Below are 12644 nucleotides of genomic sequence, written 5' to 3' on the forward strand. Positions count from 1 at the left end.
CACACTGCAGAAAGGATGAATAGTCACTCTGAGCAGAAGCCCCTGGTTAAAGGCCACGCTTCACAAACTGCCCAGACACTTTGGAAGTTCCCTGTGGGCTGAGTCCTTTGCTGCCTTTCCCTCCATCATAAAACTATCAACTAATTCACAATCAAAAAAACCTCCAAGAAATTTTGTTAATCCCTAAAGAGTGTTGCCAGCACATTATTAATAGGTGAATTTGCAAAGAAAGTTGTGGTGAAGAGCTCTTTCCTGAAACCACCATAGCTTATGAACAAGAAGAATTTCTCTAAATGACAATTAATCTCAGCAAACAAGAATTTTTGCACAGAACAGGAGGAGTATCCGGGACAGATGTGACTGGGAAGACTTCTGGGTGAAAAAATTGAAATATTTTGAGTGACACACAGGCATTAATGGCAGTGCTCAAGCTGTTCTGCAAGTAGATGAGTCTTTTGGGGTCAGAGTGGCTCTGGGTTTGGGGACACATTCCCTGTCCCACACAAAACACCGCCAAACACCCCAATGTCCTTGCACAGAGGCTTTCAAAGCTGCTTATGGGTTTAATTAGCTTATGGATTGCAAAAGGCTTTAAAATCATCCCTTCTGATAGCAGGGAGACAGTCATGGCCTGGTGTCCCCAAAAGTGAGGGGCAGCATGGATCCTGAGCTGCTGCCCCCTCTGCGTGGCTCCTGGCTTGCCTCAAACCTGCCCTGATTTCCTGTCATCATTTCCTATCAAAACTCTCCTTTTCTGCCAGCCAGGCATGAAGAGGGGCCCACAAATGGCTCAAGTGTCATTTCATGGCCCTGACAGACACACAGGCTGCTCAGGCACCTGCAGGTAACATCTGCACACAGATCACGCTCGAAATCTGTTTCCCTAATTTTACGCTTCTGAGAGGTTTGAATGGGGGGGTCAAATGTCTGGATTTAATTTTTTTTTTTTTTTCCTGCTGGCTTTGCTAGGTTTCTGTCAGGAAGGAGAGAGATGTCAGCACATGGCAGGGAGGAACCAAGGCTCTGGCAAAAGAAGTATCTGAAGGGAAAGCAGCAGAGGCTGGGGACCTGTTAGCACCAGGCAGAGAAAGGAGGCAGCTTCAGTTAAAATGCCCTTTCCATGCCTGCAGCTAGAGCTCCCTCCTGGAATGAAACTGCCCTTTCCCAAAGTGCACTCATTCATGCCTTTCCCCCTGGAGATGCAAACACAACAGGGCTGCACAATCTGTGGTAGAAAGCCCTGAGATTGCCCAGTAATTAATCTCAGTAAAAAATTGGTTTAAAAGAGTGTCAGACACTGAGGGGATTTATTGCTTTCTAATTAGCAGAGAGTCATCTCCCTCCTTTGCTTTCTCCTGCATCTGCAGCCCTGTGCCACTCCCAGCCTCTGACACAGGTGCTGTGATGCTGGTCCCAGTAATGATCCCTCAGGGGATGCAGGAGGGGACTGGGATGAACCCTGGGGCACACTCACTCTGTCTGGATAAGAGGTGGTGCCTCTGCTCCTTAACTTCCAGCCCTCCCTGAGTTTTGGCCTAGATATGGCAGAAGCAAGTGGCTTTTCAATTTAAATAGTCTCAGTGCTTCTGTGTTTATGGCTCATATTAATATCTAAGCCCACGCACTGAGGGAAAAAAAAAAAACAACCAACAAACAACTGCATTTATTTCCTCTGTTTTTCACAGCTAATCAGCATCAAAGAGGAGGAGGTTGGTGGGCTCAGCCTTTTGGCAGAGCAAATACTGTCTGAGATGATTATGCCCATGTGGTAAATTATAGGGATGTGGGGGCCTTTCCTGAACACCCTGGATATCCATCTGTGTGGAAAGCTATTTGAGCAGAGCATGAGTGCTGAAACCTTTAGCCTTGGGTATTCACGTACACTGGAGCTGTGGATTTCATGTGTGGCAACTTCAGGGAGAGCTCGTACATCCACCCCACCCACCCACAACTTTAATGATTAATTTCAGATTAAATCTGTCACGTGGTTCCATGGGCATGAGGTTTGAACTGCTGTTTGTACTGACCCATTGGTGCTGGTCAGGCTGCTGAGTTTTGTTCTTCCTCTGATCCTTTTGATTTTGCTCGCATGAGGGATAACGGGACCACGAAAGAAAGGGCGAGCCACCCTCACAAAAAGTACTTCCAGAGGTGGAAAGCACATCCTCCAAGTGGTGCTGGGCACCACGCTGACCTTCAAGAGCCTTACAAAGGAACAAATGAAACCCCCAACGCCGGTTGCCTGTTTCCTATATCACTTTATTGACCGCCACTGACCACGGTCTCAGGTTGAGCGCCAGATACCAGTGGGAGAGGTGCAGCTACCCTAGAGTTACAGGAGAGAGCAAGGGAGATGGTGTGTCACACACAGGCTGGGGAGAGCTGGCTGGGGATGAGAAGCTTCTGCATGGTGGTGAGCCCCCCTCTCTCCCCGCCGAGGGCCTACAAAGACAGCGGAAAGACGAGCTTGTCCTCCTGTCAGTTGTCCCAAAGGGAAATGACAGGGCAAAGGTGTGAACAGAGAGACTTAAACACTTTGCTGGAAAAAAAAAAAATACACATTGCAACCCCCTCGAAGGTGAGATATTGTTGGTAATTGTTATTATTGTTATTATTGTTTCTCCTGCGGTTGCAAGGAACTCATGGCAGGTTCGTCACATGGACGCGGGGCTTTGAGTGTGGGGCTTGGCTCTGTTGCTGTTTGAGAGTAACCAGTTTAACTCTGAGTGGGGTACAGCAATTCTGCAGGGCTTTTCCCCTGCCCCAAGCCTTGCCTCAAGGCTGGGTGCACCAGCAGCCAGCGTTACTCGCGCTCTCCTTCCTGCCTGATGGTGGATATGGGCTACAGCACCAGACAAAGAACCCTTTCAGCAAGTACAGCAGCATGGCAGCATTGCCACCCATGCCATTCCCATGATATTTAAGCTTCCAAGTCCACCAGCCGGTCACCCAGCCCCTCGTTCCATCCAAGGGAAGAAGGGGAGAACAAAAATAGAAGAGAACAAAAAAAAAAAAAAAAAAAAAAGGAGGAAACAAAGTGGGAGAGGAACCAACAGAAGAAACCCCTCCAGATATTCACTGATATCTACGCCAAGGCTCTGGGAGCGAGACCTGCAGGCGGTGGCAGCCTGGCCAGCGCGGTGGCCGGCGGGCTCAGGAGGAGGGCGCGGAGGTGGGCTTCTCCTCGCGGGACACGGGGATGGGCCTCTCGCTGTGGCTGGCCTCCATGTTGGAGGGGACCTTGGGGCCCGAGAAGGTCAGCATGCCATCGTTGGACAGCGAGCAGGTGATGGCGGCCTGGTCCACGTTGGCGGGCAGGCGGTACCGGCGGTGGAATTCCCGGGAGATGTAGCCGTGGTCGTCCTGAGAGGCGGTGGGGAAAGGGGGGAAGGCGTGTCAGAAAGTCCCCGGCACTCGGAGCAGGAGATCCACAATCACCCTGGCTGATCATGACACTGCACTGCCAGCACTGCTGGCACACTTCTGCCAGGTTTAATTTTGCAGGTTTGGAGGGGCAGGGATCCCCCTTGACACCTCTGAAACTGCAAGAGCTGAGCACAGCAGCAGGGAGTGATTTTGGCCAGAGGTTTGATGCCAGGCTGGGATTTGATTTGGACCTCTGATTTCAAAGGATGCTTGGAGACAAAGTCTGGAGGCCTGGGAAGGTAAAAGCAAGGTGGTTGTGTGCACCCATGTATTTATTTACTAGGCTGCAATGCTGTGTCAGCCAAAGTATACAATCTTGGCCTCCTTCTTTTTTTGGCCAAAAGAATGAAAAGTGCAATTATTTTTTTTAAGTTGGCCATGAGAATAATAACTATATTTAAAAATACATACTGTTTCCAGGCTAGAGCTTTGTCTGGCCAAAAATGTGTATGAGAAGAATTAAATCCCTGCTGGTATAATTCACTTTTCAACCCCCACAGATATTTCCATGACATCCATGTTAAAAGTTTCCAAGCCTGAGGCACTTGGTTGGTTTTCTTTTGTTTTGTTTGCTCTTGCTTTTCTCTCCCAGACTGGCATATAAAAACTGTTTTCACTAAGGGTTCTGGCTTATGAAAACTCAGCCATGCTTCAGCAGTGCCAGATGATGTCCTGAGTCTGGCCCAGTGTTATTAGTGAACAATGGACACGGTCATCTGATGGTTATGGAAGATGATAATTGAAAATAAACAAAAGAGGAGTGGATTAGCTTGTTATTGTCAGAAATCAGGTGGGGGCTCTATAGGAACAGGCCATGCCAATAATGACAATTCATAATTAACTCCTTCTTCTGATATATTCTGGTTTTTTTCCTTCAGCTGAGAACCATTGGAAAGGAGGAAAAGAGAGCTGGACTCCCCAGCTGCTCCACCATCACCATCACTTCACTTACCTGCCTTTCACTGTGCTTGCCATGGATTTCCACAAAGTCATCAATAATCTTCACGCTCAAGTCTTCGGGAGAGAAGTGTTTTACATCCAGCATGATTGTGAACTTGTCCCGATCAGACCTCACCTGGAACGAGCATTTTCACACAGTGAGGCCCCAGCTCTGGGTGTGGGGACAGCGCCAGCATCACCACAGATCAAAACCCAAAAGAGGGGTGGTCTGGCACTTTGTCCTTCTGTGACTATGGGTCTCAGCAGGGGTCTTCTTCCCATTGTGGGCACCCAAGGACATTGGGAGGCCTTGGGAGGTGTCAGGGTCACTGGGAGGTGTCAGGGTCACTGGGAGGTTGGTGTCTGCACCTTGGTACTGCTCTGGGGAGAGGTGATACTCCCTGCTGCTATTCTTGTGCCAGGGACCTTTTCGCACTCAGTGACCTGCCAGATGGACCAGGCACAGAGAGGGGGGATCAAAACCAGTGTAAGGCTCTCTGGTAGCACGTGTTTTGTCCTTTCAGTGATTTATGGTTTCGTTGTGGTCATAGCTCTGGGAGGAAAGCAGTAAGAGAAGGCTACAGAAAACACTGCTACCTGAATTTCAGATCATGGCCCCCACAGCTACACATTCCCCTACAGTTCCCTTCAGAAAATTGCTCCAGGGTCCTTCAGTGAGGGATTTCTAAAACCACCGAGCTCCCAAGGTGGAGGAGAAGGTGGAGAAAGCTCCAACTTGCCAGGGTCCTCTCCCATGGCAAGCTTTTTTGTTCTTTTTCACTACACAGGTGGCAGGCACAGAGCAACCAAAACAGCCTTCTTGAGCTGGAAACAACCCTCCAAAGGAGCTGAAATGGTTCCTATTTCTCGAAGGGAAGCTTTGTCCCCTTGAGAGGTTCCCTTTGTGCCCAAGAAGGGGTGGGTGGCTGTGCCTGGCAGTGGGCTCGGTACCTTCCTCGTCCCCTCACACGGGGCTACAGCAGCATGAGATGTGGGTGGAGAGGAGCAGCTGGAAAAGGTGGGAGAGGAAGGAAAGGAGAGGAAATCAAAGGGCCCTTACCTCTGAAATGCCCGACTCCAGCACGCTGCGGAAGAGGGACTGCCTGTAGTAGGGGCTGATAGTGGACGAGAACAAAGGCAGGAGGTCATACTCAAGGAGACCCTCTCCAAAAAACTGGTCGAACAAACGGCTTGGAATGAGGGGTCCCAGAGCACGCTTGAACCAGGGGTGCTGGATGGTAATGTCCATGCTGCTGCTGCTGCTGCTGCTGCTGCTGCTGCTGAGAGCTGTGGCTGCAAGGGGAGAGAAGAAGGGGCAGCGCCGCTGCTGGGGAGACGGCGAGGCCTTGGCTGGACTGCAGCCCCAGGGAAGCTCCCCCTATATATACCAGCCTGGCAGAATGAAGGCATTAGCAGGATTCCTCTGGAAAGACATGATCTCATGATGGAGGCAACGTGGTCAGCAGAAATGCGGAGACTGACCTGGAAATGACAGTCTGGTTGGAATCGGTGCCAGATGTCCTGGAGGGATGATGCCAGGCAGCAGGCTGCGAGGCACAGGGTGCCCAGGGGTGCTGGCATGTCCCCTGTGGAATCAAGCAGGCTGGGCAGGACACCCCAGTGGGCATCTCAAAGATGCTTGTGAAAGAGATCTGGTCCATAGGTCTTTGTAACCTGACCCTGGGTTTCATTAATTTGCTTCATTGCTGCCCCTCCTTGAAGCAGAAACTCAATATTTTTTCCAAATAAATGAAATAGCTTTCTTCCAAGCAAGGAAAAAGGGTCAGATTCAGGTTGAAGGAGGGGAAACTTTTTTGTAACATACTACAAAGTGCCTCTGCCACTCAAGAGGGGCCTGACGCCCCTGGCACAGGGATCATGGCAGGACTGGCAGGGAAGCAGGACTAGCAAATGATTTAGAGCATCATTTTTTGTCTGACAAAACAAAAACTTTCAACAAAAAATACTTTGGCAAAAGAAAGAAATAAAAACAAGCTTGGCCTCTGACTGTAACATCAGCCCCTAAGCTGCTCTTGTGAGTGTCCTTGTTTTGATATAGGAGTGATGGGGGAGATCCATTTATCTCATGGTGTCACAGCACAGATCCTGCTTAACATGCATTTCTGGTTACAGCTGTTTTTCATTTCTGTTTCACTTAAAGCTTCCTTTAAGGGGTCAGCTGGCACCCTGGGCTGCTGGGCAATGGGCACCGTGCCCGCTGCTGCAGCCACAGAGAGCTGATGTGGCTGGGCACTGAAAGGGCAGCCAGGCTGCCCAGCTCCACAGCAGGGCTCACAGGCTGTGGCCACAGCTGAAACCCCATTCCCATCACATCCAGAGATGCAGGGATTGCATTCTGGGAGCCTCTGAGCAGCAGAAGCACCAGTGCTGGGAGTCCTGTGCATCTCAGCACCTTTTGCAGTCAGCAGAGAGCAAAAGAAAAAGAGAGGACACTTCATATATGAGGAGCTGAATCATCTTCTCACATTTTTAGGCACTAAAGAAAGCAAGGGTGGCTGAGATCCTGCCCTCTTCTTTGGGAGAAACCAGATGATTCCAGTCCAGAGGATCTAACTGAGAAAAGCACTGAGGCTTTTCTATCACTGAGTGATACTCAGCTGGGAATCACCTGGCATCCAGGCACCATGTGCCCTTGGAAAATCCTTGGCCTTGGAAGAATTGTAGGAACTAGAAGATCCTGTTACAGAGGCTTTCCTTCATGAAAAGCAAAAACTTGAGCAGAAAAACCCCCAAAATCACAGTAAAGACTGCTAAGAAGACAGACAAGAGTTTAGGTTCCACCTTACGTAGCTCCAGCAAGAAAAGGCCCCATGGTCTGGCCTTGGCTCTCAGACATGAAGGATTTTCTAAAATCAGGTGTCAAAAAGAGATCAACCACTCCTCAAGCCATGGAGGGAAAAACCACAAGAGAGAGACATAACACCTCACTTATTCCCATTGCACCAAATCTGTCATTTTGTTTGAGGAATTAAGGGAAAGCAAACAAATCATAAAGCACTACTAACATTTGTCTTCAAGAACTCTGTGAGATTTGTCCTGCAGTGAAAAAAAAATCTCTCCTCAGCCAGCCAGTTCCAGAGACCTGCTAACCTGTATTTATCCAACTGGCAGCAGTGACCTGATGCAGATGCATCACCTGATGTGCAGGATAAGAGGAAAAATGAGAGGAGAGATGGGAACAAGTTCAAATCCCAAAGCACTCAGTGGAACACACAAAGCAAGGTATTTATTTGGCTGGTAGAGGAACTGTGAGAACTCTTCTTACACAGAAAATGAAAGAAATTTGGGAGTCTGACAGGTGAGGGGGTGAGGGTGAGGGGTGAATGCCATCCCTAAAGGGTGTTGGGAACATCCTCTTTGTATTTCCCAAATCAGGGGTTATGGTGGGAGCACAGGGAGCAATGCACACAATGGCAGGATCCTCTCTGGGCTTCCTTCAGTCCTGACAAACCTGCCAAACCCTTGAGCTCTGACCTCCAGTGTGTTCCCCAGATTATTCCTTGGATTATTGAGGCCAGGAGGAAGGAGGGAGCCCAGTCTGCTCAAAGTCAAATCCAACCAGGCCTTGAACACTTCCAGGCATGGGGCAGCCACAGCTTTTCTGGGCAACCAGTGCCACTGAGCAACATACAGGTAACCAGAGCCCTCTGTATGCTCAGAGGAATGAAAGGAATTGGCTCCTTGCAGAAAAATGAGAAATATGTCTTCAACAAATTTTGTCTGAATTATGGATATTACCATACACTCATATAAATAAAAAGCATCAGCCAACTTTGTGGTTTTTTGTCTTTACTTTCTTCTGGACCTACATTTTCATGGTTTTCCCGAGCATTAATCATACCCATATGTCTTAGACAGACATTTTTGTCTTTTGTGGGCAAAAATATTTCACTGAAATGTAAATTTCATTTACAGGGGTTTTTATCTGATGCAGACTTCACATTGCCTGTATATCTCTGGGGGAAAAAACCAATCTCCTGAGATGCATCACATGTAATTTCCAATGGCCTAAAACTTCTGTGTCCTGTTCAGATAAGTTGTCCAAGCTGCCTGTCCAGTCAGTGAAGGGACAGATGCCTCCAGAACATGTGGGAGGGCAGGAAAGGTGAAGTGAGACCCGTTTTAGCAGTGCCTGTGTCTCAGGAGGGAGTTGGGGAGGCAATTCCAATTCTAATCTCCTTTTGCACAAGCAAAGCTGCTGAGATGAATCCCATCCAGTGGGAATTTGGTATGAGAGAAGAAAGTGATCATTTTGCATCAGTTCAGCAGAGCAGACCTCAAAAGACATGCAACATTTGAGCATCATTATCACCTGCTGAGAAACAGCAGTGAGATTTGTCGGTGGAAATTGAATGGAAGAAAATTAATGCATATGGTCATGAGCACATCCAAGAGCAATGCATCAAAGGCAGTTTTTTCCCAAAGATTCATTGCTAGTTTAGAATGTGAGTCAAACTGAGAAACTCCTCCAGAATGTTCTGTTGTCCAGCTTACCTTTGAAATAATCCCTTCCTAAACCATAATTGCCAGCATGTAAGTGAGACATTTAGTAAAAGATATTGCCCAGGACAAACTGAAGAAATCCCAGACCACATTTCTGAGTAAAGCTGTCATCAGCAATCACAGCCCTTGCTTGTGTTTAGCTGCTCTCAGTTTGTCTGCATGACTGACTCCCACCTCCCCATTTCCAGGCGAGCCCAGGGCTGTCTCCAACCTCCTTGCCAAGATCTGTGCAAGCCCAGGGTGAAGAAAAAAAGCAAATATTGAAGTGGAGCAGTCACTGGTCAGGTGCAGTGACTGTGGAGGGTTTGCAGGAGATTCTGAAGTGCTGACAGAATGGGGGTTCCTGTTCCCAGCTGGTTTCTTGCAGCCCCAGGAGAGCCAAGAAAGGCAGACTCTGCTCTGATCTGCATTTCTGTTCAAGTCAAGTGTACCCTCTCACCCTGCAGAAGATGCAACTCTTTAGCTAGTTCTCATGGAAAACAGGAATGCACCCCAGTGCTTTTTCTTGCAAATACACATATCTACCCCCAGAATACAACTATACACATTTAAAAGGTCCTCTGTGTTTAGATGTCAGCTGTTTAGTGATGATATAAGGGACTGAGCAACCTCTGGCAATATATAATGATAAAATTATTGCAGCATGCCAGTCAGACTGTTTCCACTTCATGGAAATCTATGAGTTACAAAAACAAGATCATGAGAGGGACATGAAGCTAGAGTAAATAATATGATTTTTTTTTTGCAAGTTTTCTTCCTGCCACTGTTGCTGCGGTGGAAAATACCACATAATGTGTGTAAGAAAGCTGGTGAGTGGGGAAAAGAAACAAAAGATCATGTTTTTCTTAATCTTGCATAGATCAAGCTTTGTAAAGGGTGCAAGGAGTCCGTATGAAGTCATAGAAGTCAGAATGCAAGCAGTCTACCACAAAGGGCAGGCTCACTCCTGGTTATCAGTTCTGGCTGCTAAGCACTAGGAAAAGCTTTTCCTAGAAATGATCACAGAGCATTTCTTTTTTTTTAAGGGAACAGCTTTTTCTTTATAAGACTCATTTCCTGTTCCTCATGGCCAGGAGCTTCAAACCTTTCCACCAGGGTGGACCTGGGATGCTGATGAAGGAAGGAGCAGGTGATTATGACAGCAGTGAGATCCATTTCCCTCCCCACCAGACCCCATGGAAAGCAGGAAAGCAGTGATCCTGATGAGTTCTGAATGCTGGTGATATCTTGATCAAGTTTCTAAAGTATGGGGAGATACCAGTGCAGTTTGCACGATGCTTATCTGGGGTTGGGGCTGCAGGGCAATGCAATGGCAGGCCTGGCATGAGAAATGGCAGTGCTGTTTTTTTAAAAAAAATTAGATTAATTAGTGATTCTTATTAAAAGGTCCTCTGTGTTTAGATTTCAGCTGTTTAGTGATGATATAAGGGACTGAGCAACCTCTGGCAATATATAATGATAAAATTATTGCAGCATGCCAGTCAGACTGTTTCCACTTCATAGAAATCTATGAGTTCAAGAACACTTGAAAACAACTCTGGGGGGATATTCACAGCAAAAAAAAAGAAGCCGGTTAGTAGGAGGGTCACTACATGCTGAGCACCTTTGAAAAAACAAAAAACAAACACAAAACTGCCATCAAACTGGGCTTGCTTTCATTTTAAAGAGAGACCAGCATGTCCCTGAGAACCCTGCAAACTCCCAGCCTCTCAAACAGCCCTGGGCAGCCCCTGCCCTCCAGACTCTTGGCTAAGCTTGTCCTGGTGCAAACCAGCACAACTCTCCCTCTCCTCATCCCTGCAGCTCCTGCCCAATGACTGGTCAGCCCTGTCCCCCAAGTTTTGTCCCAGGTGGTCCCCACTCATGCTGACAATGCTTTTATCTCATTTTGCTTTTGCAAAGTTGCTGAACACCAGAGCCAGGGAGGGAAAAATCACAAGTCATGGGGGGGGACACTTTTAGTTTTCTACCGACAAAGAAATCTTCACCTCACCACTTTTAAGGCATAATAATCTGTTTTATTGCTGCTCTTTGTGATTACTTTTCTACTCCAACATCTCCTTTTTGCCCTTTTTAGAGGGATGGGGCAATTTTCATTTTACAGTTTACAGCAATCCACAGTCAGCTTTACAATTCAGCTGTACACTGGAAAAGTTAAACATCCACTCTACTTATCCCAAGACTGATATTTATTTTATCTAAAGAATTTATATAATATCAACAGTCTGCCTTGGTGCAGCCAAAGAGGCTTAAAAAATCACTAGCAATCCCTTTTTTCCACATCAGAGCCCACATCCTAAACACTGAACAAATCCCATCGGTGTTTAGGGCACATAATATCATTGTTGTCAAATCAATGGTGAATTTACGTGCTGCTAATCCTTGGCACTCAGTCAAACAAGCTCAGCAAGTTTTAGCAGCACAATGCATTTTATGTTTTCATCAATGGATTTGCATAGGGAATGAGGGATGCTCTTTGCAGCAGCTCCCAGAGAGTGGGAGATGTGGAGAGAACGTCCCATACACACCCAGAGAGCAGGAGAACAGGGACAGGAGCAGGTTTGGAATTTTACAGCTGCTTAGCAGTGATGCTTCTCCCCATCTGTAGATCTCAGGTGAGTATCATCCTGTAAAATGACTTGGCAGAGGTACAATTTCAGCCCTTTTCACTCCCCTGGTCCTTTCTTTAAATAAAACCATCTCGCTTGCAACCCCACAGAGCTTGCTGCTGAGAGTTCTCCTGCCTTGCAGCCAGATCTCATCTCCCTGAGCTTTCCATGGTCCCTCGTCCTGCTGTATAAAATATTCCCTTGGCTCTGGAAATTAGACCCATTTTTATTTTCAGGCAAGTCGAGTTGGATGACATAGTTTTGTGATGTGATGTTTACTTGTCTAAAGCAAATAATTATGGCAAATGAGGCAACATCTTGAGGAATTTAAATCTTGGCTATTTTTCAGAATAAAGGAAAAAATTAGGTCCATTCTTGGTTTGGTGAGATCCTCAAAAAATTAGGTAATTTAAAAAAATAAAATAAGATATCTCTTCACATAGAGACGTCTCCAAAAAATAAATCACAACTTGCCATAACTTTGATTCCATAGAGTAACCTTATTTTTCTTCTAGTGTTCTTGACTATTTACATGTGGATTATTTCTTCACAGTCCACATGAGCATTCCTGCACTGAGCAGATCATTCTACAGAGCCCATTGCAGGGTGATCATATAGAATTTTCTTCTCCAAAGCATTGATACCCAGCCTTTGCACTGGGAAAGTATGGAATACAGGGAGGAGTGGGTAGCCAGGAAGAAGAGTGAGTAGCCAGAAAGAAAAGTGGCTTTATCTGCTGGTGTGGGGGAAGTGGTGCTGATGTAGTGGGGAAGGAGAGGCAGGAGGTCTGGAGGAAAGAAGACTGGAAAAGAAGATACCATGGGAAGAGAGTGGTCTGATCAGGACAAGCAGCTCTAAAAGGCATTCTGCAAACCCTGTAGCCACTTGGAGATGGTGCAGTGAACAACCCAGTCCTGGTTTGAGTCTGCCTCTCTCTCTGTCTGAGCAGGGCTTGGAGGGGAAGCACTAAACATTTAATGCAGAGAGCATTGCATGAATCGCTAAGCCATCCAGGAAAGCTCCAAAAATTGCCTGATTGCAGGTGATGCTGCAGGAGTTTAGTGCTCAGGTGCAATGGGGGACTGGGAGCTGAGCTGTTTGTCAGTGCAGATTGGCTTGCAGAAGTGGTGGACAGGGCAAGAAGGC

General features: G+C 47.1%; 1 protein-coding gene across 1 annotated transcript; it reads right to left on the minus strand.

Moving 5' to 3' along the window:
* Positions 1-679: 679 nt before the first annotated feature.
* CRYAA (crystallin alpha A) lies at positions 680-9173 on the minus strand. Its single transcript, XM_021546759.3, has 3 exons — positions 5426-9173; positions 4379-4501; positions 680-3363 (listed from the first exon to the last, which is right to left on the minus strand). Exons 1-3 carry the CDS (start codon positions 5612-5614, stop codon positions 3154-3156), a joined length of 522 nt encoding a protein of 173 aa, XP_021402434.2. The 5' UTR covers positions 5615-9173; the 3' UTR covers positions 680-3153.
* Positions 9174-12644: the final 3471 nt, after the last annotated feature.

The sequence above is a fragment of the Lonchura striata genome, chromosome 1 (assembly GCF_050655825.1).
Source record: "Lonchura striata isolate lonStrDom1 chromosome 1, ASM5065582v1, whole genome shotgun sequence".
NCBI classification, from domain to species: Eukaryota; Metazoa; Chordata; class Aves; order Passeriformes; family Estrildidae; genus Lonchura; species Lonchura striata.

Coding starts and splice junctions, on each gene's coding strand:
- CRYAA (XM_021546759.3), bottom strand. CDS start 5,614: ATGGACATTACCATCCAGCACCCCTGGTTCAAGCGTGCTCTGGGACCC. Junction 4,502..5,425: donor TGGAGTCGGGCATTTCAGAG/GTAAGGGCCCTT, acceptor TGCTCGTTCCAG/GTGAGGTCTGATCGGGACAA. Junction 3,364..4,378: donor GCAAGCACAGTGAAAGGCAG/GTAAGTGAAGTG, acceptor ACCGCCTCTCAG/GACGACCACGGCTACATCTC.